This window comes from Pempheris klunzingeri, chromosome 21 (assembly GCF_042242105.1).
Source record: "Pempheris klunzingeri isolate RE-2024b chromosome 21, fPemKlu1.hap1, whole genome shotgun sequence".
In the NCBI taxonomy this organism is placed as follows: Eukaryota; Metazoa; Chordata; class Actinopteri; order Acropomatiformes; family Pempheridae; genus Pempheris; species Pempheris klunzingeri.
Window position 1 is genome coordinate 1220033 of NC_092032.1, and position 23306 is coordinate 1243338.

A 23306-nucleotide genomic window follows, 5' to 3' on the forward strand; every position below is an offset into this window, starting at 1 on the left:
TTGTACAACATCCCTGACTTTGTGTAAGTGTACCTGAAGAACTGATGCTGTTTTGAAGGTGAAGGGTGGTCACACCACATATTGATGTGATTCAGATTTTTCTTCTGTTCGCTCACTTTGCATTTTGTAAATGAAAATAAATGATTACATGTTAGATCTTTGAAAGCACACATACTTTGCAGCATTTCTTCACACAGCCTAAAAACTTTTTTTGTGTGGTTTGGTGGATTGTTCATTTCTCTAATGCCAGAGGTAAACATTTTCCTAGGGTTTGAATATTTGACATGTATTGTTTCTTATTTGATGTTTTTCTTCATATCTTTTTGTATATTAACATTAATTTTTATAAATGTAGTGCAATCACCATATTGTATTTCCCAATCCCAGTATTTTTATCAGTCCATGAAATACTATTACATTGTTTGGATTATTACTTACTCACCTAAATGCAAGGGTAAGTGTTAAATATAAATATAAGTATATAAGTGTTAAAATATAATCTAACATGAATATATCACTCCTTGTGGAAATTTCAAGCGTCACTTACTAGAACAATATGAATCCCTCTTATCTAAACAAAAGGAAGCTGGTGGAAATGGAATTCTTTGACAGAAAATCATATGTCTGATTTTCTTGTGTGGGAAGTGAAGGCAGCAGAAGCACTGCCTCTTGAGGGCCAACACAACGTCCTGCACTCAGAAAGAGGACAGAGACACAGCCAGCACAGAGCAGAGGTAAGCCCAAAAACTCTGATGTAGATGAGATTGAGACTATTTCACCTCTCCCTGCTGTGTGACAACAGAAATGTCACAAGTGTTGGAGGGTCTTTGTTTCACAGGAACATAGTGTGAGCCTATATTCAACTACAAAGTTAACTTATGTACCTGGGAGACAGCCTCCTAAACTTCAACAATGCTGGTAACACAACCTTTGGCTGATTAAGAAATATAAATATATATATATATATTTCTGTCCACAGTATTATGCTACTCATGATAGCAGTGTAGTGACAGTCATCAAAAAATAGAGGATGTGAAGAAGATGCCTGAATACAATAGTCAGTGGATAGCCAAAGAAAAGCTTTAAGCTTCATCTCATTTGATAATATGATGGGACTTTTGACTGAACATTGTTTTCACTTTAAGAAAGCAAAGCAGACGTTGCATTGTTTAAGACCCCCCACCCCCACCCCCCCACCGCGTAAGCTGTCAGTTCGCAGCTTCCTCCCACACAGAAGCTGGACTTGAGGTCTCAGATGAAGCTGGTCTGTTATCTCAGAGAGCCTGTTGAACCCCGCCTGGTCTGGGGGCCACTGATGACAGTGTGCAGCTGATGACAGTGTGTCATCCTCCATCCTGCCTCCCTCTGCTGTCTGTGCAGAGATAATTTCAGCCAGTGACTCAGCTGCACATTGGAGGTGACTTCCCATTTATCCTTGGAGTCTGAAATTCTGAAATCTGTTTTTTCCAAGTCATGCTATATCCCCTTTAACTCTTCACTTCTTTAATCCTCATGTCTCTATAGTGCACACTATATATTGATCTTTTATTAAATCATTCATTGTTTTTCTGCTCTAACTGTTCACTTGATTCTCACATTATATGTACGGCAAGGCAGAACACATGCGCTCTGATAACATGTCAGTTGGGTAGCTGGATATGTGCATGTGGTGGAGAGTAACTAGTACAGCACTTTATTGGAGTATTTGCATTTTATGTTACTTGTTCAAGATTAAATCCACAAACTGTTTTGTCTTGTGATTCCTCACTAAAATAATTGTCTATTTGGGGACATTTCAGATGTCAGAGTACCCTTTTGAGGGGGCCATAGGTTGGGGACCATGTAACTATTTAACGTAACATAATTAAACGTAGATCCACCTTGAACAGCTACAACAGTGAAATGATACTTACACTTTGTTGCATCAGTATTAGTAACCTGATAAAGAAGTATATTATATTACGGCAGGCCTAGAATCTGACTTTCTGCAGAACGAGCTCTTCTACTTCTCATACTTTAAGTAAATGCTGCTAATAATATTTTGTACTTCTATTTAAGTAGAATTTTGAATGCAGGACTTTAAGTTGCAATGGATTATTTTTACATTGTGGTGCTTTAGCTTCAGTTAAGGATCAGAATAATTCTTCCACCGGTGGTGAGGACAATATGCCCAGTTTTTCAATTGCTCGAAGTGATCAAACCATACCCAAGAGTCCCCTAAGGGTGCCATCAACAGTCCCTACAAGAAGGCTGCTGCACACCCACAAACACTGGGCACTGTGTCCTCATCTTTGTGGCAGCAGGCAGCAGCCCACCTAGTGGGACTCCACCTGCCTCTGACACTGTCATCAATAACACAAAGACAAGAAGAGCAAAAATGTAAAATATATATAAATCTGCAAGGTAAGTCCCTCTCCAGCTTAACAAGTGATGTTTGAGCTTCACCGTGCAGAATGATGCATCATGGGTTTGTTTTCACTTCCATCTGCTTAAAGGGGAAAGTTTCTGCATTTGTTCAAATCTCAGGTCAACATGAGCGTAATGATATCACAGCTGGGCTGGAAGCCAATCATGGCTCAGCACACATGTGACGTGGTGATGAGATGAGCACACACTGAGGCCATCCTCACTTCGCAGTGAAGCAGGATTTTACAAAAAGGGAGAGGGAGGAGGTGTCAGTTTATGAATTTTTTAATTAGGTCAAATATATTTCATAACTTGTGGAAAAGCAGAGTACTTTTACATGTCACAAAACATGTCCAGAGGGGGTCTTTCACATATCAAGAACTTATTAATGAAAATAGGTCTAGCTAAGAAAATGATGGTTGGAAATGTAGTCAGGCAAATCCATACATACATACATGCATATTAAAAGCTCTGCTCCTTTATACACATCCTTCATAACACATAACCCAATAAATGTATAAAACATGGAGAGATCTGAGGAATACTACACAAATACACAAAATACAATGGGGTCTTAAAAATGTTCATGTTTAATTGGACGGTGTAAATTGAGCATAACTCATCCCACAAGAAGCTTATTTGAACTTCTAATAATGTGGGGAATAAGTGTATGTGCATGGGTTCAGCCAGTGCTGTATGTCCTCTCTCCTTTTGCTGTAGGCATCAGCGATGTGGCGGTCCTACTCTGTGCTAGCAGTGCTGACAGGGTGTGTCTACACAGTCTTAGGGTACAGTAATGGGAAGGTGAGTGTTGCCTGTGGAGACATGGTGCCTCAGCATGGTTATGAGCCCAGCCAAGACCCTCCTCCATACATCGTCACTGTGGATAAATCCACTTTCAGTCCAGGTGACAACATCACAGGTGGGCTGTCACACTTTAGTTTTGCAGTCCACTATGGAGGCTTGTCGTCTGTCCCGTCAGCTGACAGACCTCTTTCTTCTCTTTCTTCATCCACAGTATCTTTACAAGTGGCCTCCCCTTACCCCACATTCTTCAAGGGATTCCTGCTAGAAGCTTGGGATGCTGGGAAATTGGACTTCCCAGCAATAGGGGTCTTCATCCTGACTGACCCAGATGAGTCCCAGCTGCTACAATGTGCTCACACTCAGGTATGGAGGGGTTTTACCTCCTGAACATCATTTCTCTTAACCCTTGTATGGTGTTTTCAATTTTTTATCAAGAGCAAAATGATACGATTAATTATTTTTTCAAACTCAGATTTATTGGCCTTGGCTCATATTGATTAGTCTGAGTTTGAAAAAATGATGAATCGTATCATTTTTCTTTTGTTAAAGAACATGAAAATGGATTAAATCGGGTCCACAAACCCGAACACCATACAAGGGTTGATGTCTCCATCAAATCTGTCCTGAACTAGCTTCACAGTTAGTAGATCATCTTTTCACACTGTATGCCAGTGTGACACATGCATGGCTGAATGACCAATCGGGCACCTCCCTCAGACCAACGGGGGCCCAAATGTCTCTTCTTGTCTCTACTTGTCTTGCCTGTCATGTATGAGTCCTGTGTGAAAAATGATATGATGCCTATTCCTAAATAAGTAGCTGTTTAACCCTTTAACCTCCTCATCAAGAAAAAAGCAATGAAAAAAGGTATTCTTTATATATTTTATTTCCTTGGGGCACTAATTACAAAAGTCTATGTTTTTTTATGAACAGACCCCACATTTTTTGAAATATTGGCCTCTACCAAACGGTTGAGATGTCGTAAGTAAAACATGTTTTCAATAAGATATAGTGAGTCAAAATGTGCTCTACCATATGGTTAAACAGGTTTCTACAAAGTGGGTCACTTTAGCCTGTAGATGGTTTTTACAGCTGGGCCTTCAGCGGCTCACTCTGGCCGTGCAGGTATATCAGACACTATACATCACTGTTATCCTGCAGACCTATTCCTCTGAGGCCTTTAGTAACCATGGGAGTACTGCAGACACAGGCCTGTGTTGGAGGCAGGCTTTTTATTCCTTATTTTATGTTCCATCCATTTGCTGTAGATACAAACTCAGCTCTTCCTCCACGGTTTCCTGCTGTTTTTCTAAGTTCAGGATAATGCATATTGTCACTGCAGCAGTTCCATCAGGACTGGTGAACTGTCGAGGGTGTACCCCTCCTTGCACCCAGTGCCAGCTGGGATTGCCTCCATTCCCCCCACGACCCTTTACATATAGCATAAGTGACTATATGGATGAATGGATGGTTATTACTGAATTTCATTGATGAAATGAATCAGTATTTCTGTTAAAGAAAGTGTTTTCAGCAGCGTAGTGAGCTCGTCATGACTGAAGTGAACTGATGCTGTGAAAAATCTACCTTATGCTGTATTTACCATGCTAACTATTATAATACCATGAATGAATGTTTTTATCAGTCCTTTATCAGGGATGAGCCCATATTTGTTTGGGCTGGCCATGGCTAGATATTATATGTTTGTACTCGGGCTGCCAGCCATATTGATCACCTACCGACAAACATTCCAGTGGTGCAAGTGGGTACTGAGTAAATATAAGATTTTTGTTAGGGCTGAAACAAAGGTTTCTGTGTACTGTAAATCCCCCTGTGTGCTCACGCAGACAAGTGGAGCCTCTTATTGCACTTAATCATTACTTACCGGTTGTAAGTGTAAGCTGAAGCAGGAGGTAAGAAGCTACCGGGCCCATCATTGATCCTGAGGATGGATGAACATCGCTTACATCACGGCTTGCTGAGGTCACTCTTCCTGTGTGTGGTGCTGTGAATGTGTGTCATTTGAAGGGGTCGGGGGTGAGCCACAGGAGAAGCACCAGAAAGACTCACGTTCAGGCTGTGTGGAAATCTCCAAAAAATCCTCCACAAAGAGTCCAGTTTCTGTGAGTCTGCTGTCCACCTCCGTTTACGTGTGAGGGCGTCTTTGCACTTAAACATACAGCTCCAGACACAGCAGTTATCTGTGATTCCCAACAACAATCATTTAAAACACATGATTGTCTTAGAAAACAGGTTTGTGTAGATGGACAACCTGATGGAATAATCCAGTGATTGTTTGTCATATTGACTTTTGCGCCTTCCTTTGACCCCCTGGGGGAAACTGGGTCAGCTTTCAGTTTCCCATTCAAGAACAGAAATATGTATTAGAAAATAAAATGCAACACATAAGAATATGTATATATGTAAAACTCTAACTAAACTCTAAAAACTAAAAACACTACAGTATTCTGGCCTGTGATGTTTTTGTCAGTTTCTAAGTTAAGCTTATGTGCTGTTGCAGTGTGACCGTGGTGCACGGATATAAGGTGTACTGGGTGAGGATTGCAGGTCCTGTGGTGTCTCTGAGAGGAGCGACTGCTGTTCCATCCACTGCTGTTCCTGCTCAGACCACCAGCTCCACTGCTCTGTCCACACCGGTGAGTGTCTGCCATCACTAGAAATATTAAGAAATAATAACCACACATTCATTTTGAGCCATGAGAATAATTCCCCTGAACAAGGAAACCACAGCTGACAGCTGCTCAGTCTCCCCTAACTCCTACGTGACCTTTTAGTGCAATACAAAAGTCACGGACTGATCCATTGGCCTCATCGACTGCTGGACTCTTTATTAGATTGTTTGTTCGCTTACACTTGTTTATTTCAGTGAACTTTGTAAAGCACTGTGAGACACTCTGTTGTGATATTGGGCTATACAAAATAAATTGAATTGAATTGAATTGAACGTAAGCAGAACGATTCAGTGATATTTTAAAACTCTGTGACACGGTCAGAAAGCTCTTTATTGAACTCTGTGGTCTGTACATGCATTGAAAGCTGTTTTCTAGTACTTTATTCACCTTCATTTAGAGACTGCATAAACCCCTTCCCTTCTTTCTCCCCCTCCAGCCTCAGACCACCCCCCCTTTCTTCTTCCCGTTTCATTGTACAAGAACCAGCAGTCTCCTTCTCTTGATTGCTGTTCTTCAAATGTGCCTGAACTAATCCATGCTGACATGCTGTTTTCAAGCTGAAATGATCATGTGCTAATTAATCAGTATTAGTGAACGCTGCTACACCGTGAGTGAGGGAGGGGCCACAATTTACCCTATTTGATAACATAACTTAATAAAATGAATGAACTATTATTCAGTCTTACTTACTTCTTATATTTTGTTTATATCCTCCATTTTCAGCTATTTTATCAAGTGTACCTGTGGGTTTTTAACTCTTGATTGAAGAAGTGAAAATGTGATAATGACACCGAACAGATCACTGTAGTTTCACAAAACCGTACGTGTTCTCATCTGAAATCATGATATATCTAAGAGAAGGAGTTATTTGTAAATGAAAATGGGTTCATAAATAGAGACTCACCATAAAAACTTGTTTATATACCTGTATTGTTATCAGTGAATCAAATACAGCCCCCCAGAAAAAGAAAAAGAAACCCCCCAAAACATTCAAATGAAGCAGTCTGTGAGGGCTAAAAAGGAAAGTCTATTAGGGGCATCTGCTCAGACACAGAGATTCATTTTTATTTTTCCACGCTTACAGAAATATGTCTCTGAGATTTCTGCCTCTAGCCCAATACCGTGGAGGTGAATGGCATTTAGTTTATGGTGCCATAAAAAAATGGCACAGTAGCATCATATCTTTCCAAAAATGGTGTCCCTGTTGCTCTAGATAAAATCCACCATCAGCATTGTATTTCCTTAGTTCCACAGTTGGAAGCCTGTTGTAGACTGACCAGAGTATCCAGATCATTGTCATTCAGAGTAAGAATGGCAGCCACATGTCTGAACTGTTGTGTTCTCCTCCTCAGTTTAGTTCAGTGGGGTGTGGCCACACTAAATCTTGCCTCAGAGACCCGGTGGACTGCTGCCCAGAGTCAGATCCCAAATGCTTCTTCCTGTCATTCATCACGGATCAGGAAGGACGGAGTGTGATGTTTGAACTCAGTGGGCCCGCAGAGGGCTACATGTCATTCGCCCTGTCTCTGGACAAGTGGATGGTGAGTTTTGTTGGATAATGTAGCCCACTGGCTTCAGCGGTTGACACCACTAAAAAAACCTTAAAACACAGAGAAGTGATGTATCGTATGTGTATCCCTTTGGTTGTACATCTGTCTGGTGAATTTGTGGAAGTGACTTGGCCGATAGCTACCTAAGGAAAGATCACGTCAGACATGCTACATTATTGTAACAGAGAGCTAACAGACAAAAAAAAGACCAAAACTAGTTAGAGCATCCACTGGGGAGAGGTCAGAGGTCATGGAACAGGAGAAACATCTGACACCAGAGACCATGTCTGACAGGGACAGGGACAGGAGGGGGCCCCGCAGTCTGATCAGGAGGGCCGGCTCTGTCCTGGACTGGCTGCTGGAGGTGGGTGAGAGGAGCGGGTGAGTTTGCCAAGCTGACATCCATCATGGACAACACCTCTCCCTCCCTGCATGAGACTGTGGGGGCCCCGAGCAGCTCCTCCAGCAGCAGACTGAGACACCCCCGGCCGTTCATCCCCTCTGCCATCAGGCTGTTTAACAGCAGCAGCGTTACATAAACCTCCAACTATGACAACATCACAGCACCACCTGCACTTTGTCTTGTGCTCTGCATACAAGTGAATACAAAGTCTGTCTTGACTTGTGATTGACAACCTGAGTTCTCTGAGAAAAATACAGCTCTTTGGTTTTGACAGATGATCTTGATTTTCTTGTGATGTGAAGCTCAGAGGGATCTTCTGGTGTGCCATCATTGGAGCCTTGTTTGCTGTGAATTGTTCAGTGTCAGAACAGTGTAAGAGCTGTAATTACATGTGTGTGAATGTTTCCACCACTGTAGGGTAATGATGACATCTATCTGTGTGTGAATGATGGAGGGACAGTTACCGTCAGTGCTGCGTATGCCTCTGGACGAACTCACCCTGAGCTGGCGACAGAGGTACACACTCAGACACACACTGATCCTGGTGGCTGCCTGTCGTACAGATAAAGTCTTCCCTGTTGACCTCTGTGTGTCCAGGAGGCTCTGTGGGGTCAGGCCTGGAGGTTGGCCGACGGGATCATCCAGTGCCGTTTCCAAAGAAACATCTTCCTCCCTCGGCTGGAAAACAGGTTCAACTTGAACCAGAGCTACTTCCTGTTTCTTGCACATGGCAGATATCACCAGGGTAAGGCCGTAGTGACTTTACATGTTTGCATGATGCTTAGACTGATATTTGAGTTTGTCGTAGCTGCAAGAAAATCTCGTACACATCAGGCTTCAGCATCAGCTGATCTAATTCAGTTTTTTAGGCTGTTTGCTGTAAAACAAGGGGGGAGTGAGAATCGTCTGCAGCCACAGAGCGGGGGCCTGTTCACGATTTGCAAATTCACTGTCTGTAAGCGTTTATTTAGCAGCTCTTTATTGAAAATGAGAGCAGCTGTATTTTCACCTGTTGTTTGAGATCAGATCCAGGATCAGGGTGTTATCAGTGTGAAGGGTCCAGTTCAAATGTAGCTAAGACTCGGGAGTGTTTCACTTATTTATAAGACTAAAGAATTACAGCCCCCTGCCCCCTCCCCACCCCAATAATTCATTGGGATCAGTCAGTGAGAGTGACTGACTCAGTTGTATTCAGGAAGACACTCTGAACGAGGCTTTGGCTGTTCACACCTTAGGTCATGTGGATTTCAGTCGACTAGTGACTGAGAATACTGTGAGTGAGTCACAGAGCTGAGAATAGCACACACGGCTTCCTCTTCAAGAACTGCTAGAAAACAATGAACTTAAACATGAACAGTCTTGTGTTAAACTGCTTGTATGTGTGAAGTTACATTCTGTGTAACTTCTGTGCAGAGCCCATGTTGTCTTTGCTCTACGCAGGTTTAATCCACAGACATGATCGCCAACCTCTCATCTCCACCAACCAGAAGATGATCACCGGACGTCCAGAAAATCTACGTGGCTCCCGCTCCCCCCTGCTGATCAAGTTCCACGGTTGGTTGACAAAGATTTACTGATATATGGGTCCAGGTTCTGTAGATTAACAAGACTAACTGCCTAAAACTCTATTACTCTAAACACTAAAGCCTTTTTTGTTAAATCCAAAGTTAAAATTGGCACCCCTATTTATGTTACACTGTTTTTTGTTTTTATGGTTGTAGAATTTATTTTGTTATCTAAATCTAAAAGACAAAACTGGTAGATTTAACTTTTGCTTTGAACTCAGGACAAACATATTATCATTCTATACAGGAGATTATGACATGGTCACAGATAGATCTAATTACACTCACGCTTCTGTTCTATACGAACTAAATCACAAAATTCAGATGTTGGCACAAAATATCTACAGACCAGGTGAAAGCACCTGTGTCCCGTCCTCTCAGGTGTGTTAATGCTGACTGCCTGGATGTGGACGGTGAGCACAGCTGTCGTCATTGCTCGCCATTACAAACACATGTGGCCTGACACGACTCTGCTGGGACAAAGGCTGTGGTTTCAGGTGAGAGCCCTAACACATCTGTTGGCCATGACTTTCAGAAACATGGGGTATGCTCTCAAATGTCTCTATTAACAGAAGAATCCACATTCTGCCTGTGCTCCCCTCTTGGATATAACACAATAGTAATCCGGTCCTCACCAAGTATTTAAATAGTCCACCTCCTGCTCTCCCTCTCTCTGTAGCTCCATCGAGCCATGATGCTCTTGGCTGTGATCCTAACTGGTGTGGCCTTCACCCTGCCTTTCATATACAGGAGAGGATGGAGCAAGGTATGTGTGTGTGTGTGTGTGTGTGTGTGTGTGTGTGCACGCGCCTGTACCCCCTCCATGCTGGTCCACCTGTCTCTCCATCTGTCTTACTGGCTCTAGGCATCTCTAAATCTATTGGCGTGTTCCAGTCCCACACACATATCTCCACGACAACTAATTGTGTCATCATGCCTTGTTCTTTTGTGGGTGGGCCTCAGACTGTGTGTGTGTGTGTGTGTACCAGCCATGTGCACTACAGTCCAATAGAATAGCGTTCTTTGTAAGTTATTCCTTATTATGAATTTTACAAACGTTCCTCTTTAAGAGAGGCAGCTAACAAACAGAAACAAGCCTGAGAGCGTCCATCCATGCTAGCAGCTTTGTGAGGTTGTACTTAGGCACAGCAGTGCTTTGAGCTGAATCAGCATGCACACACTGCTAACTCTAACATGCTATGGAGCAGATATAATGATCGTCATCTTAGTTCAGTATACTAGCATGCAAACATTGGATAATCCTGCTGGGAATGTCTGTAGTTCATCCTGGGGGGAACTTGAATGTCTGTATCAAATCCCATGGCAATCCTTGGCAATGATGAGGCTCTTCTGGCTGGACCGACGTGGTGTCTGTGTTAAATCACCTGACCTTATTCATGCTTATTGCTCAGTCACATGCTGCTCTGTGGTCCGAGCGACACTTAGGTGAATCCAGCCGAGGGACGAGTTATCGGTTCACATCTCAGGTAGCGGTTCCTACTGACATATTGATATCGTCATCATGAAAAGGCCCTGCGGCTTCCAGGAAGTGGAGAAAAGAGGAGGTGGAAAAGAGGTCCCAGTGTAGAGATATGTCGTCTTTTCCAACATTAAAAAATGCTGTTTGACTTTTCATCTGTACAGCTAGAGGCCAGCTAAGTTGAAATAAAGCAAAGTTGCCTAATAATGCTGCTGTAGATGCTGCAGCTACTGTGTAACTATAGAATTCTGGTGCAACCTCTTTAATTTTACTAATGCATCCTCACAACTAGATAATGATTCATGTTCTGTTGAACACATCAGTAGTCTGTCTGCTGCAGCTCCATGTTTTGCTTGTACTGTACATTCTAGTTTGCACATTCTGCTTCTATAAGGCCCTTTGTTACCAAGTACAAGTACAAAGTGTTCACTGACCGTAGCACCATCTCCATTTATGTTGTTGAAAGAAAAAAGGAAAAAATATTTGCCGTCACTGGGACTGACTTTGAGGTTTTTTTTGTATTCTGGTTTTATATTATATTGCACTGTTTTGTATTGTTTGAACATAGCATCTTTTTATCATTCATATTGTGGGAGCTGTCAGGACTTTCTAAATATTTGCACAAAACCTGAACAGGAACTCTGGTTTTATTTCATTTCATTATTTTTTATTGTTCTTTTATGTTATTTTAGTGTGTGTTTGTTTGTGTGTTTGATTAACAATTAAATCTTTAAGGTCTGTCATATGGCTGTTGTCCATTAATGACTGGGGTGGTGTGTGCGCGTGGAGGGGTGGGGGGCGCCAAACCATAATCTCACCTAGGGCACCAAAATGGCTAGAGCTCTGCAGCCGAGCGTTTGTTTCTCCTGACACCACAAGAACAGATCTGCAGGTTTTTCTGCTGGCTGAACTGCAGATCAGTGTGTCAGGCGATGAGAGGGTGTGAGCTATGGAGGTCTGTGGTGCTTCCTGTGAATGTGGCGGCTGTCCTGAAGGTGGACAGAGGAGCAGAAACACTGACAGCATGAATACTGACTTTGAAGACTCCCAGTTCTGAAGGTAGTCACACAGAGGGCTCGGGTCCAGTTGAATTCAACTGGGAGATTTGAGCTTTAGGTTTCTGTCTGGGTAGGCTGTAGTATTATAATATTGAATATTTTACTGCTTTATGTGTCTTGTGATGTTTAGAATTCAGTAAGTATCACCGAGGCAAAAATGCATGCCCCAAATCGTTAACCCATCAGATGTTTAAGTAAGGGTTCCAGTGTTTTTTATGGCTGCAGCATGGTCTGACAGTAATATATCTTATCTACCAATATCTAATCTAGCTTGTGATTCATCTCATGACTTATAAGTAGTTATATTGCATCAGCAACAGAACAGAAAACAGAAATTTGATTAAAATTGTAGTAAATTGGCTGACATGGACACAAACTAGAAATTCTCCTTTTGGTAGATGAGGTACATTAAAAACCCTATCCAAAGGAGAATTCAGTGTTCCAACAAGGCACACAACAGCAGCTTTATTCTTGTTTTAAGATAACAGCTTAAATAACAGAAGGAAGCAGCTCCTCTTTTTTCTTCAGCTAAGGCGCTGCTTCATGATCACTATTGTAATGTAACTTTCAAAACATGTCTTAGAGGGTCTCACCTCTGTTTCTGTGTTGCAGCCATCAAGGACCTGGGTTTTTAAACAGAAGTTTGATTAATAGCTTTCTGTGCGTGGGAGTAAAAGTGGCCGTGCTCTAGGATTTAGATAGCGTCCATACTCTGGAACAGAGATGCTGTTCTTGTTTTCAGCTCCTTGACACTGACAAATGCATCCTTCTGTTCCTGAACAGTGTTTTGAAGTGGCCTCTAGGTGTCTGTCTTTCCCCATCACATAGCATCAGAGCATCCAGGCTTGTTCAGCACCAATGAACCACGAGCTGCCACTACAGCAGGTTCAGTTCTTGGAGAGAAACTACACGTGTTATCTGCTAGATTCTTTTGCTCTGATGAATGCAAACACATCCAATGTAAAAATGTCTGCTGATTTCTTGTGCTCACCAACACTACCTAAGCAGCCACACAGTGTGCTGCAGTGGGGCCGAACTTGGTTAAAGATGTCATCACACTGTCCTGCTGTCTCTCAGACCTCCGGCTGGAACACTTGACTATATTACTTTAAACGTGTGTATCATGTCAGAGTGTTTCAGACATGAAGCGGACCGTTGCTTTGTGCTAACTGGCACTGCTTGTGTGCTTGTGACCGCACGAGTGTGGACCGAGGCAGATTTACTGACTTCCCTCAAACTCTGTCTTCTCTCTCTGATTGTGATGTGACATTGTTCACATACCACCTGCTGTGTGTCCTCCTGCTGCGAAATACTAATCACAGCTCGAACAAACTTTTCCTTTCATACACACACACACACACACACACACACATCATATATACACACACCACACCATCACATAATATCATATAGTATGTATATATGAGAAGAAAATGCTGTTAAGTAAGAATGCTTTCAAAAGTAGAACATTTTATTGTTTATTTTTATCAGTGAGCGAACAAAAAAAAAATCTAAATCAAATCAATACTTGGTGTGACCTCCCTGTGAAGGAAGTCAGCAGGAAGGTTGTTCCAAACATGTTGGAGAACTAACCACAGATCTTCTGAGGGGGGGGGGGGGGGGGGGGGGGCACACCATCACTTCCAGGACTCCTCGTTCTTCTCTATGCTGAAGATAGTTCCTGATGACATTATCTGTGTGTTTGGGCTCGTTGTCCTGCTGCAGAATCAATCTGGGGCCAATCAGACACCTCCCTGATGGTGTTGATGATGGATCAGTATCTGTCTGTATTTCCCAGCAGTGAGGACACCATTAACTCTGACCAAACCCCCAACTCCATCTGCAGCTTCACTGTTGCCTGCAGACACTCACCACTGTACCGCTCTCCAGCCCTTCAGTGAACAAACTGCCTCCTGCTGCAGCCAAATATTTCAGATTTTGACTCATCAGCCCAGAGCACCTGCTGCCATTTTTCTGCTCCCCATCTATCTATCTATCCATCTATCTATCTATCTATCTATCCATCTATCTATCTATCTATCTATCTATCTATCTATCTATCTATCTATCTATCTATCTATCTATCTATAGAGATGAATGTAGCAGCAGCTCCAGTAAAAGTGTTTGTTGGTATTTTCCACACTTAAAGCTTCTTCCTCTGTGTTTCCCTTCCTTCCTTGCAGCGTGCAGGCTCACACCCTTACGTAGGCTGCACTGTCATGGCTCTGTCTGTCATCCAACCAATTATGGCAGTTCTCAGACCAGCTCCGGAGTCCCCCAGGTATGACCTCAAACCAAATTTTAATAGCTCCTCGAATAAGTGATTTTAGTCTTGTTCAGTCCTGTGTGACGCAGCGTCTGGATTTTTAAACGTAGCCACATTAGCTGAGTTCTTATCTTATCATCTGCAGGAGGATCCTCTTCAGCTGGATGCACTTCACAGCAGGCTCTGTTGGCCAGATACTTGCTGGTAAGTATTTTCTGGAAAAAGTGCATGTGATTGATACAGGCTGCTGCTGCTGCTCAGAGTGTGGATGATGACACGAAGGCTTGTTTGCCATGATCGGGTACAAATTCACGGAGCACATGGTGGTAGCATTTGGTGGTAGATTTACTGTAGACGTTTTGGCCAGTGAGGTCCAGCTTTTTCAACAATTTCCATGAAAAGATCAAATAGTTTCTGAATTCCCTGCCCTGCTTGTGTGCCTCAGCTCCAAGCCCACTGGTTCCCAAGTTCTCAAGACATAAATCTTTAAAAACAGCTCCTAGATACATCGTTTCATTTTTTCTAAAGGCTCAACACTTTCCTAAAATCGCTGCTCACTGTAGTTTTTATCAAACAGGAGGAAATTGTGCATTTGTTAGGGATTATTTTCAGTGACGGATTAATCTACATTTGGTGAGAATTTAATGTGAGTGGGATTGAGGTAAAATAAACTACAGTGTGTGTGTGTGTGTGTGTGTTCATGGTAATGAGGGAACAGTGTGACTCACTGATGTGTTTCTGATAGTTTAGATAACAATGGAGGCTTTGGCCACACACACACACACACACACACATTCTTAGCAGATACATTCATTGTTGGTTCGGCTCTGCACTTGAGATTTGCTGACTATATGAAAATAGACAGTCTATTATGAAAGTATGAAGGTCATCTATTCATTTTTTACAACACAAGATGGCATCATTAAATGGAAGTTGTTGTCCCTTCATGCCACTCACACATTCTGCACAAATAATTACACAATGAATAGAATGAAGTGAAATAATTACATAAACATGGTTCAAATGCATGAAAAAATGAAACAACAACAAAATGTACAATTATTGAAGGAAACCATTCTGTAGAGCATTTTTAACGTAAACAGCAACAACAAGACAGAGCTGATCATGTGGTCTTCATCTATTCATTAGAGTCGAGCATCTGAAAACACTGTCCATCAGCTTTGTCTGCATCTGAGCACCAAGCTTCATTAATGTGGGCAGGCAACCCACCTGTCGACTCCAGTAGCACGGCACAGGATGTCCTCCGATGTCCCATTGCTGTTCCGTCCATTTCATTTTGCTGCCATGATCTAAATGTTTTTCTATACCCTGCCTGAGATTAGAATTCCAGACCAAATACTGACGGGTCCCCTGTCCCCCCCCAGTGGTGTGTGTGTTCCTGGGTGCTGCTCAGCAGGCGCTGCTGCTACCCAGCCCCTGGTCTCCTGCAGTGCTGATTGGATGGCTGCTGTGGATTATTCTGACAGACCTGCTGCTACTGACCTTGTCCTACAGACTCAGCAGTAGAGGTACTACCCCCCAGTACTGCTGTATGATGTCAGACTGAAAAATAGAGTCCAAAAATGTCAGCTTGTCAGACAGAGAGGCATTTTGACAAAGTTCATCTAAGTTGAGCTCAAGGTGACGGAGCAAGGTGACGACTTACTTGAACCCACCCCCAGATGAATCGCTCATCGTGGTGAGTGCATTGATAAGAAGTGATGTTTCACATGTGGCTGAGACTGGACTGCTGTAGTCACTAGTGCAGCAGCGTGATCCTCCAGTGGCTGTCCACCCTTGAACACTGCCAAATGGGTTCGTCAAATGCACCCATGCCACCTGTGCACTCTGTAAATGCTTTTAACTTCCTCTCCTGTTGGTTGTGGATTAGTTCTTAATGAATGGAGTAAACAGTTGGTTTTACTTGTTTGTTTCAATTAGCGATAAGAGCTGCTGCTGCCTGCAGCATCCAAATGACATTGTTCGGTCCTGACAAAACCAAAAGGATCATTTGTGTGTAGTGTGTGTGTGTGTGTGTATGTGTGTGTGTGTGTGTGTGTGTGTGTGTGTGTGTAGTGTGTGTGTGTGTGTGTGTGTGTGTGTGTGTGTGTGTATGTAGTGTGTGTGTGTGTGTGTGTGTGTGTGTGTGTGTGTGTGTGTGTGTAGTGTGTGTGTGTGTGTGTGTGTGTGTGTGTGTGTATGTAGTGTGTGTGTGTGTGTGTGTGAGAGAGAGAGAGTGGTGGGTATATTTATGTGTGTATATGTGTGTGTGGTGTATTTATGTGTGTGTGTGTGTATGTAGTGTGTGTGTGTGTGTGTGTGTGTGGTGTATTTATGTGTGTGTGTGTGTGTATGTGTATGTAGTGTGTGTGTGTGTGTGTGTGTGTGTGTGTGTGTGTGTGTGTGTGGTGTATTTATGTGTGTGTGTGTGTGTATGTGTATGTAGTGTGTGTGTATATGTGTGTGGGGTGTATTTATGTGTGTGTGTGTGTGTGTATATGTGTGTGTGGTGTATTTATGTGTGTGTGTGTGTGTGTGTGTATGTAGTGTGTGTGTATATGTGTGTGGTGTATTTATGTGGGTGTGTGTGTGTGTGTAGTGTGTGTGTATATGTGTGTGTGTGTGTGTGTGTGTGTGTGTGTGTGTAGTGTGTGTGTATCTGTGTGTGTGGTGTAATTATGTGTGTGTGTGTGTGTGTGTGTGTAGTGTGTGTGTATATGTGTGTGTGGTGTATTTATGTGTGTGTGTGTGTGTGTGTGTGTGTGTATGTAGTGTGTGTGTATATGTGTGTGTGGTGTATTTATGTGGGTGTGTGTGTGTGTAGTGTGTGTGTATATGTGTGTGTGGTGTATTTATGTGGGTGTGTGTGTGTGTAGTGTGTGTGTGTATATGTGTGTGTGGTGTAATTATGTGGGTGTGTGTGACTGTGAATTGTAAACATGTTGGAAATGTCTCCCCTGAATACGAGGCTTTTACTGACAGACCTAATGTGAACTCTTAAGAGCAGAGCAGAGGGAAGAGTGTCCTCTCACTATGCAGCGATGCTACAATGTTCCTGAAATACATTTGCATCAAAACCACATCTACCATTTAGCATTTCCCCAATCTCTACTCAACCACCATGTGTGACCTAATAAATTGATTATGGGCTGTGATTTTAAAGAAGATAAACAGTTGAACTCAGTAATCAAATCTAGCTTTTTTATACATCCCTTTATCTTGGTGTCAGCCAGACGTCTCTCACGCTTGCAGTTGGTCCGGAATGCAGCTGCTTGCCTTTTAACGTGAAGCGTGAGCACATTCCTCCTGTCCTGGCATCCCTTCACTGAGTCTGTGTACATGTTAGGATTGATTGTCAGATTTGCTTTGACCGTATGCTCACACAGCACTGAATGGGCCAGCTCTGACCTGTCCCTCCGACCTCTTTCAACCACACATCCCACTCAGAGCTGCTTCTGGTTGTTCCAGGATCACAGTTGAAGCACAGAAGAGGTCACGCTTTTACTGCTGTAGCCCCTAAACTGTGGAATGAGCTGCCTCTGCGTGTTAGGCTGGACCCTAAGCCTTTTTAAAACCCATCTATAAACACTTTTTTACTCCTGGGCTTTTGAATCAGTATGAAAGATTTTATTCTTCTTGTTGTCCTTCGTCCTTTAAATTGTTGAACTCATGGTGTTTCTATTGTGTAGTTTCTTGCTCTACTGATTGTGCAGCACTTTGGGTCAACTGCTGTTGCTTTTCGATGTGCTTTACTGGATGGGATAATATTGCATATGTATCTCCACAGGAAATGGCAACAGTGACGACAAAGAGAACATTTTGTCTGCTCAGTTAGAGAGGCGGCAGCATGGGGAGGTGAGATTGAAACCACAGTTTCTATTTTTGCTGCTTTATTAATTGTGGTGTTTAGTTTTTTCCATCTCTTCCTGTCTTAACTGATTCTTCAGAGCGATGTCTTTCAGATTTCCAAAGCAAAGAAGATGGTGTTAATGGTGTTTCTATCAGGAAACACGGGGTTCCTGACAGCATTTATAAAAGATATTGTAAGTTTATAATTACCACAAATGATCATCTATGATTATGTGTTGTCATTGTTCTAAATATATTTCTGCTATTCAAGGCATTTTTCACTGTTCACATTACTTCTGCAAATAGATTTAAAAATAATGACCTTTTCTGCCCTGGTGAATCACACTATAGTGTGTGTGTAGTGATAATATCCAACCTACTTACCTTAGTTGTGGCTTCAACTGACCCAGTGAAAGAATAATTCTGGTTTCAGGGAAATTGGTTTTGTAGTTTTGTTCATCTTTCCTATGAATAATAACTGTGAGGTCTGACATGGTGTCAGTGTGTTTGACACACTGAAATGATGTTCAACGGGGCAAAAACCAATCGTATGAGAAAGTATCACTGTAACAGTTTACAATAAGTCAGCTGAGCATGCACAACTTTCTAATGCATATCATTCAACATACATGGAGAACAGTTGAACACATGTTTACATGGAGCAGTTATTTCCTAATAATTCCTCATGAAATCAGTCGCTTTCTAAAAACAAAATGCAACACAATCAATCAGACTAGAATAATATAGGGGGAGTACATTGTTCTCTCCAGGAAACATTCAGAAATGACCAGGAAATTATTGGTGAGAATAAAAATAATGTTTGTAACCCCTTGACTTTTCATCCAGCACCACCATCAGGTCTAACCTTTCACTCTTCACACACTGGTCCATGACCACGTGTTTAAAATGTAATGGCCAGAAGATGGTCTCTTTTGGGTCTCTTTGAGGATATTCTGATCTTTTCTCTGGCACCACTGTTAAGTCTAAAGTTGCACATTTATGCTCCCCAGAGGATGAGCCATTTCCATTTTGGATAATCCAGCAACTTTCCTCTCGTGCCATCCTCAGGCTAAAATGTCATCTTTACACACGAGTAATCTCATCATTCCTTTATGCAGCCAAACAAATAAAGCTCGCAAATATTCTTCATATACATCTTTTATTGTTGCACGCACTAATCTCTTCAATACTTGCTTGAGGAATACAAAGTGAAAAGCCCCTGCACATCTAGTCATAACGAACCCAGTAAGCCCCAACAAGCCACGGCAGGGGCTTTTCACAGAATGTTTAAACATCACCAAGCAGTCCTTGAGATTTGTAAGCTACACTTTAACAATGAAGCATACAAACATGAAATGTAAAACAATGCTATTTAAGTCAGTTAATCTAAGGTCAAGAAAGTACCAAGCTCTTAGAAGCTGCTTTTCAGAGTAGCTGGAAATATCAAGGCTTTGTAAATATCGATAAACATTTATTTATAATTAAAATCATTTTATCAAAGTCAGCAGATACCAGTAAAAATCCCTTTTGGAGATGTCTTATATGTGGTCATGAAATTTACAATAAAGGGAAAGAAAAGTGCTGTGAAATAAATACTGGCCTACAAATACCCTGACACATAAAAATTGAAAGGATTGTTGGAAAATAAAGTCAGAATTTGAAAGAGCTTCACTCTATATAATTTCATTCATTTATAGTGTCATTATATAAAGAATAAAATACTTTCATTTGTGGAAACCTATTTCATTATTTGAAATTTCCAATGCACTGATGTGAGTTTTCAGACAATGGACATCCGCTTTCCACACAGAGTCACTCGATATGTAGTTTCGAGCACTGTGACAGCACCATTCACAAATACCTGCACTCACTAGATTGTCTTACGATCAGGCATACAGAATAATGTGGAACTAGTCCAGGCTGAATGGTTGAAATGGGTCTGTGTCCTCACGTATCACTCAGGGATTGAAACAACTGAAAAATGGAATCCATCCATCAGCTTATCCTTAGGAGGGTCGCAGGGGGCTGGAGCTGATCCCAGCTTACCCTGGGGCCTGGATTGGTAGCTAGTCAGTCACAGGGCTGATAGGACAACCATCCACACTCACATTCACGCCATTGCACGATTCTGAAGTTGACAATTTAGATAACCTGCATTGTCTTTGCACTGAGGCGAAGATGCAAACATGCAACACAGATCCACTGTGCCCAAAAAATGAGCTGTTTTTAGATGTATTCTGGCTTAAATCTTGACATTTACTTGTGCATAAGGAATGCAGTTACTTGTGCATTGTCTGAGTAAACTACATTTTTCAATTGAGAAGTATAATGTGTTTTGTATATTTTGCTGATCTACGCCCATCCAGCTCACCCTGAAATATCATTTACAGCAAGAAGCAGAGTATGAAAATACAATTAATATACACTGAGCAATGTATCATTTGCTTCATCAAGACAAACAATAACACCAAAATATGTTTTCAAATCTGATTAACATTTATAATGTCAAGAAAAGTTTAGCAAAGAGTGGACTCAACATGTGTCTAACATTCAAGCGTTCAGCAAGACATCTGTCTTACAAATACTTCCAGCTTACAGTCAGCAAGTTATCATCTTTTGTATAAAGGAGATGTTCGGAGTTTGTCAGGTGTATCTTTAATACAACAGCCATGAATGTTGAAAGAGATATTGGTTGCTGTAATCATTCCTCCTGTCTATACTGGCCATTAAGAATCTTCCCATAGCAAAGGACTGGATCCAAAAACACAGTCCTGTAAAAGTGCTTTATAATGTTCAGCTGAAGCTAAAATGAGACTAATTTCCTCTGGTGTGTTTCCCCGCTGAACTGCATCAGAAGGGTACATGTGAAGTCTGTAGGTGCAGGCAGCTTTGGTTTTGTTTTTGGTGCTAATTTGTAGTTCCCCTTACCTAAAAACTGCATGAACAGTTCTAAAATATTTCTAGAATAATTACGATGGATAAAATGACTATGTGTGATATGAAAGGTGTCACTCATAGTGAGGAACAAACAGGAATTTATCTCCATTTCAGAAGTTAAAATCCCCTGTACACTACCTGCCCAGCAACAAACAGCACACAGAGACAGTTAACGACTAGCTGGCGAGCATAGTAGAGTGCCAAATATTATTCATCAATAAGATGAAACACTGGAATTTAGATGGACAGTAACACCGAATACTAACTCCAAATGGATGATGATGTTGCTCTCTTTCAACTGGATGTGTAAATAGGTGAAAACCCCCAAAAATCTAAATGCAGTTTTAATCTCAACCTCCAATCCAACAATTCATCTTTGTGCCATCAACCCATAACAGCAGAGGGCAGCGCTGCAGATAATACTAATCAAAGGGAAAACATACTTCAACACAAGACAAATACAACACCACAGGCAGTACTATATTAGTAATAAACCTACACTCAACGGCCTCTCGTTATGTCTGACTCACACTGCTGAAGCATGTCGTGTGCATGTTGCCGAAAAAAATAGCCAAGTCCTGCTGCTCACGTGGGCTTTGTGTCTCCTCTAACCTGTTGATGTGGCTCCCTGGCATTATCACCTTCAGCTGAACTTTCTGATTATAGCAACCAGTCACTCTTTCAACGAACATATGGCATGTGAGTACTCTATTAAAATATTAACATGAAGTCTTATCATTTTTTAGAAGCCTAATAAATAAGGCCAAATCAGAAATCAGAGAATAATACTTTTGAAAACACAAATTTTTTTTGGATTATGTGCTTCTAGATTGGACCTTTTTAACAGTTTTTCAACAGGCAAGGTGTACAAGATGTCATGCAGCCATTGAAAATGATTGCATGACACATACACTGATAATGCGGGCTTGCCTCTGTAGAGTATCTTATTTCTGACACCTGCACGGAGCAGAGGGGATTGTCTTAGTCACACTATCGGCACTCGCCATAGTTCAAAATACTAGTATTGTTTGGTTTAAATAGAAAGTGTGTGTTGGCACTGTCTTTGTCATTCTTGTAATAAACATTACTTCACCACTATAAGTAGTAGAGGCTGTAGCCTAGTAAGAGCTGAAACCAGCAGCCTTCCAGCTATGAGGTTTTATTCTGAGGTGATTAGGACATTTCAGAAATGTGTGGTTTCTGAAAATCATTATCATGGCCAGAATCAAGTGTTATCTGCATCCATGGTACATTATAATCAGGTATGCATTAGTACATTGCATTTGTAGATTTCTTTTCAAACTACTGTGGCCACAAACATTCTCATTGTTTTGCTAATTTTACTGAAAGCATCACAGAAGCAGAGAGTTTAAGTTATGTCACAACATGAAACAAACAATTGCAACACTGCATCTAACTTGAATGAGTATAACACTGACAAGCGACGCCTTTTTATGGCAAACTGTTGACTTGTTCCTCTTCACTCGTTTTTTGTAAACTCGCCCGCCTCCCAGCGCAGAGCCATGGCACTCTTACGTCTTCCTCCTGCGTAGACTTCTGGAAACTGAGACAGAGAGCTGATTGTTTGTCGGTTTTTTAGGCACCTCCTCCACCACCTCCTTCACTTCCACTTTCTCTTTCAAGTTATTGAAAGTGGAATAAGCAAATCAGGTTTGGTAATATTACAGTGGCCCTGAGAGCCCAATGCAACTCAATGTGAGAAAATACATGTAAATAGACAAAACACAGGGAAATTAAGAAAACATTTTCATTTGACAACATTTGACAAGCTACATGCAGCATTTAGAAAACACTGCAAATACAGACAACACAACACATTACTGAGCTGTGTCTGAGCACCTATCTGTTATTGTGTTGTGTTGTCTGTATTTCAATCAATCAATCAATCAATCAATCTTTATTTATATAGCGCCAATTCATAACAGCATTATCTCAAGACTCTTTCCATAAAGAGCAGGTCTAGACCAAACTCTTTAATTAGAGAGAGACCCAACGATTCAGGAATTCAACATTAAGGATTCAAGAATCCCCACATGAGCAGCATCAGATATTATAGTAGACAACAGTGGCAGGAAGAACTTCCCTTTAACAGGAAGAAACCTGGAACAGAACCAGGCTCAGAGGGGGGCCTTTGGGTTTTGTCTATTTGCGTGTGCTTTCTTATGTTGCACAGCCACTGTATGATATTGAGTTGGGAAGCTACATTTTGCCACAATCCTTTCTTTTATTGAGAATTAGGACAAGGTACACTCTCAACATAGATGCATACAAATT

The 23306-nt window shown here is 41.7% G+C and overlaps 1 protein-coding gene across 2 annotated transcripts; it reads left to right on the top strand.

Annotated features, from left to right (window-relative positions):
- Positions 1 to 656: 656 nt before the first annotated feature.
- On the top strand, positions 657 to 19223 carry frrs1b (ferric-chelate reductase 1b). Of its 2 annotated transcripts, XM_070853269.1 has the most exons (16): positions 657 to 734; positions 3127 to 3328; positions 3425 to 3576; positions 5239 to 5333; positions 5732 to 5867; positions 7256 to 7444; positions 8274 to 8372; positions 8454 to 8601; positions 9297 to 9410; positions 9803 to 9918; positions 10101 to 10187; positions 14143 to 14240; positions 14371 to 14429; positions 15611 to 15754; positions 18013 to 18080; positions 18188 to 19223. In XM_070853269.1, exons 2-16 carry the CDS (start codon positions 3136 to 3138, stop codon positions 18278 to 18280), a joined length of 1791 nt encoding a protein of 596 aa, XP_070709370.1. In that variant the 5' UTR covers positions 657 to 734; positions 3127 to 3135; the 3' UTR covers positions 18281 to 19223. The 2 variants fall into 2 exon arrangements, with proteins under 2 accessions (XP_070709370.1, XP_070709371.1); XM_070853270.1 differs by lacking the exon at positions 15611 to 15754.
- The last annotated feature ends 4083 nt before the right edge of the window (positions 19224 to 23306 follow it).

Coding starts and splice junctions, on each gene's coding strand:
- frrs1b (XM_070853269.1), top strand. CDS start 3,136: ATGTGGCGGTCCTACTCTGTGCTAGCAGTGCTGACAGGGTGTGTCTAC. Junction 3,577..5,238: donor TACAATGTGCTCACACTCAG/GTATGGAGGGGT, acceptor TGTCATTTGAAG/GGGTCGGGGGTGAGCCACAG. Junction 9,919..10,100: donor GACAAAGGCTGTGGTTTCAG/GTGAGAGCCCTA, acceptor CTCTCTCTGTAG/CTCCATCGAGCCATGATGCT.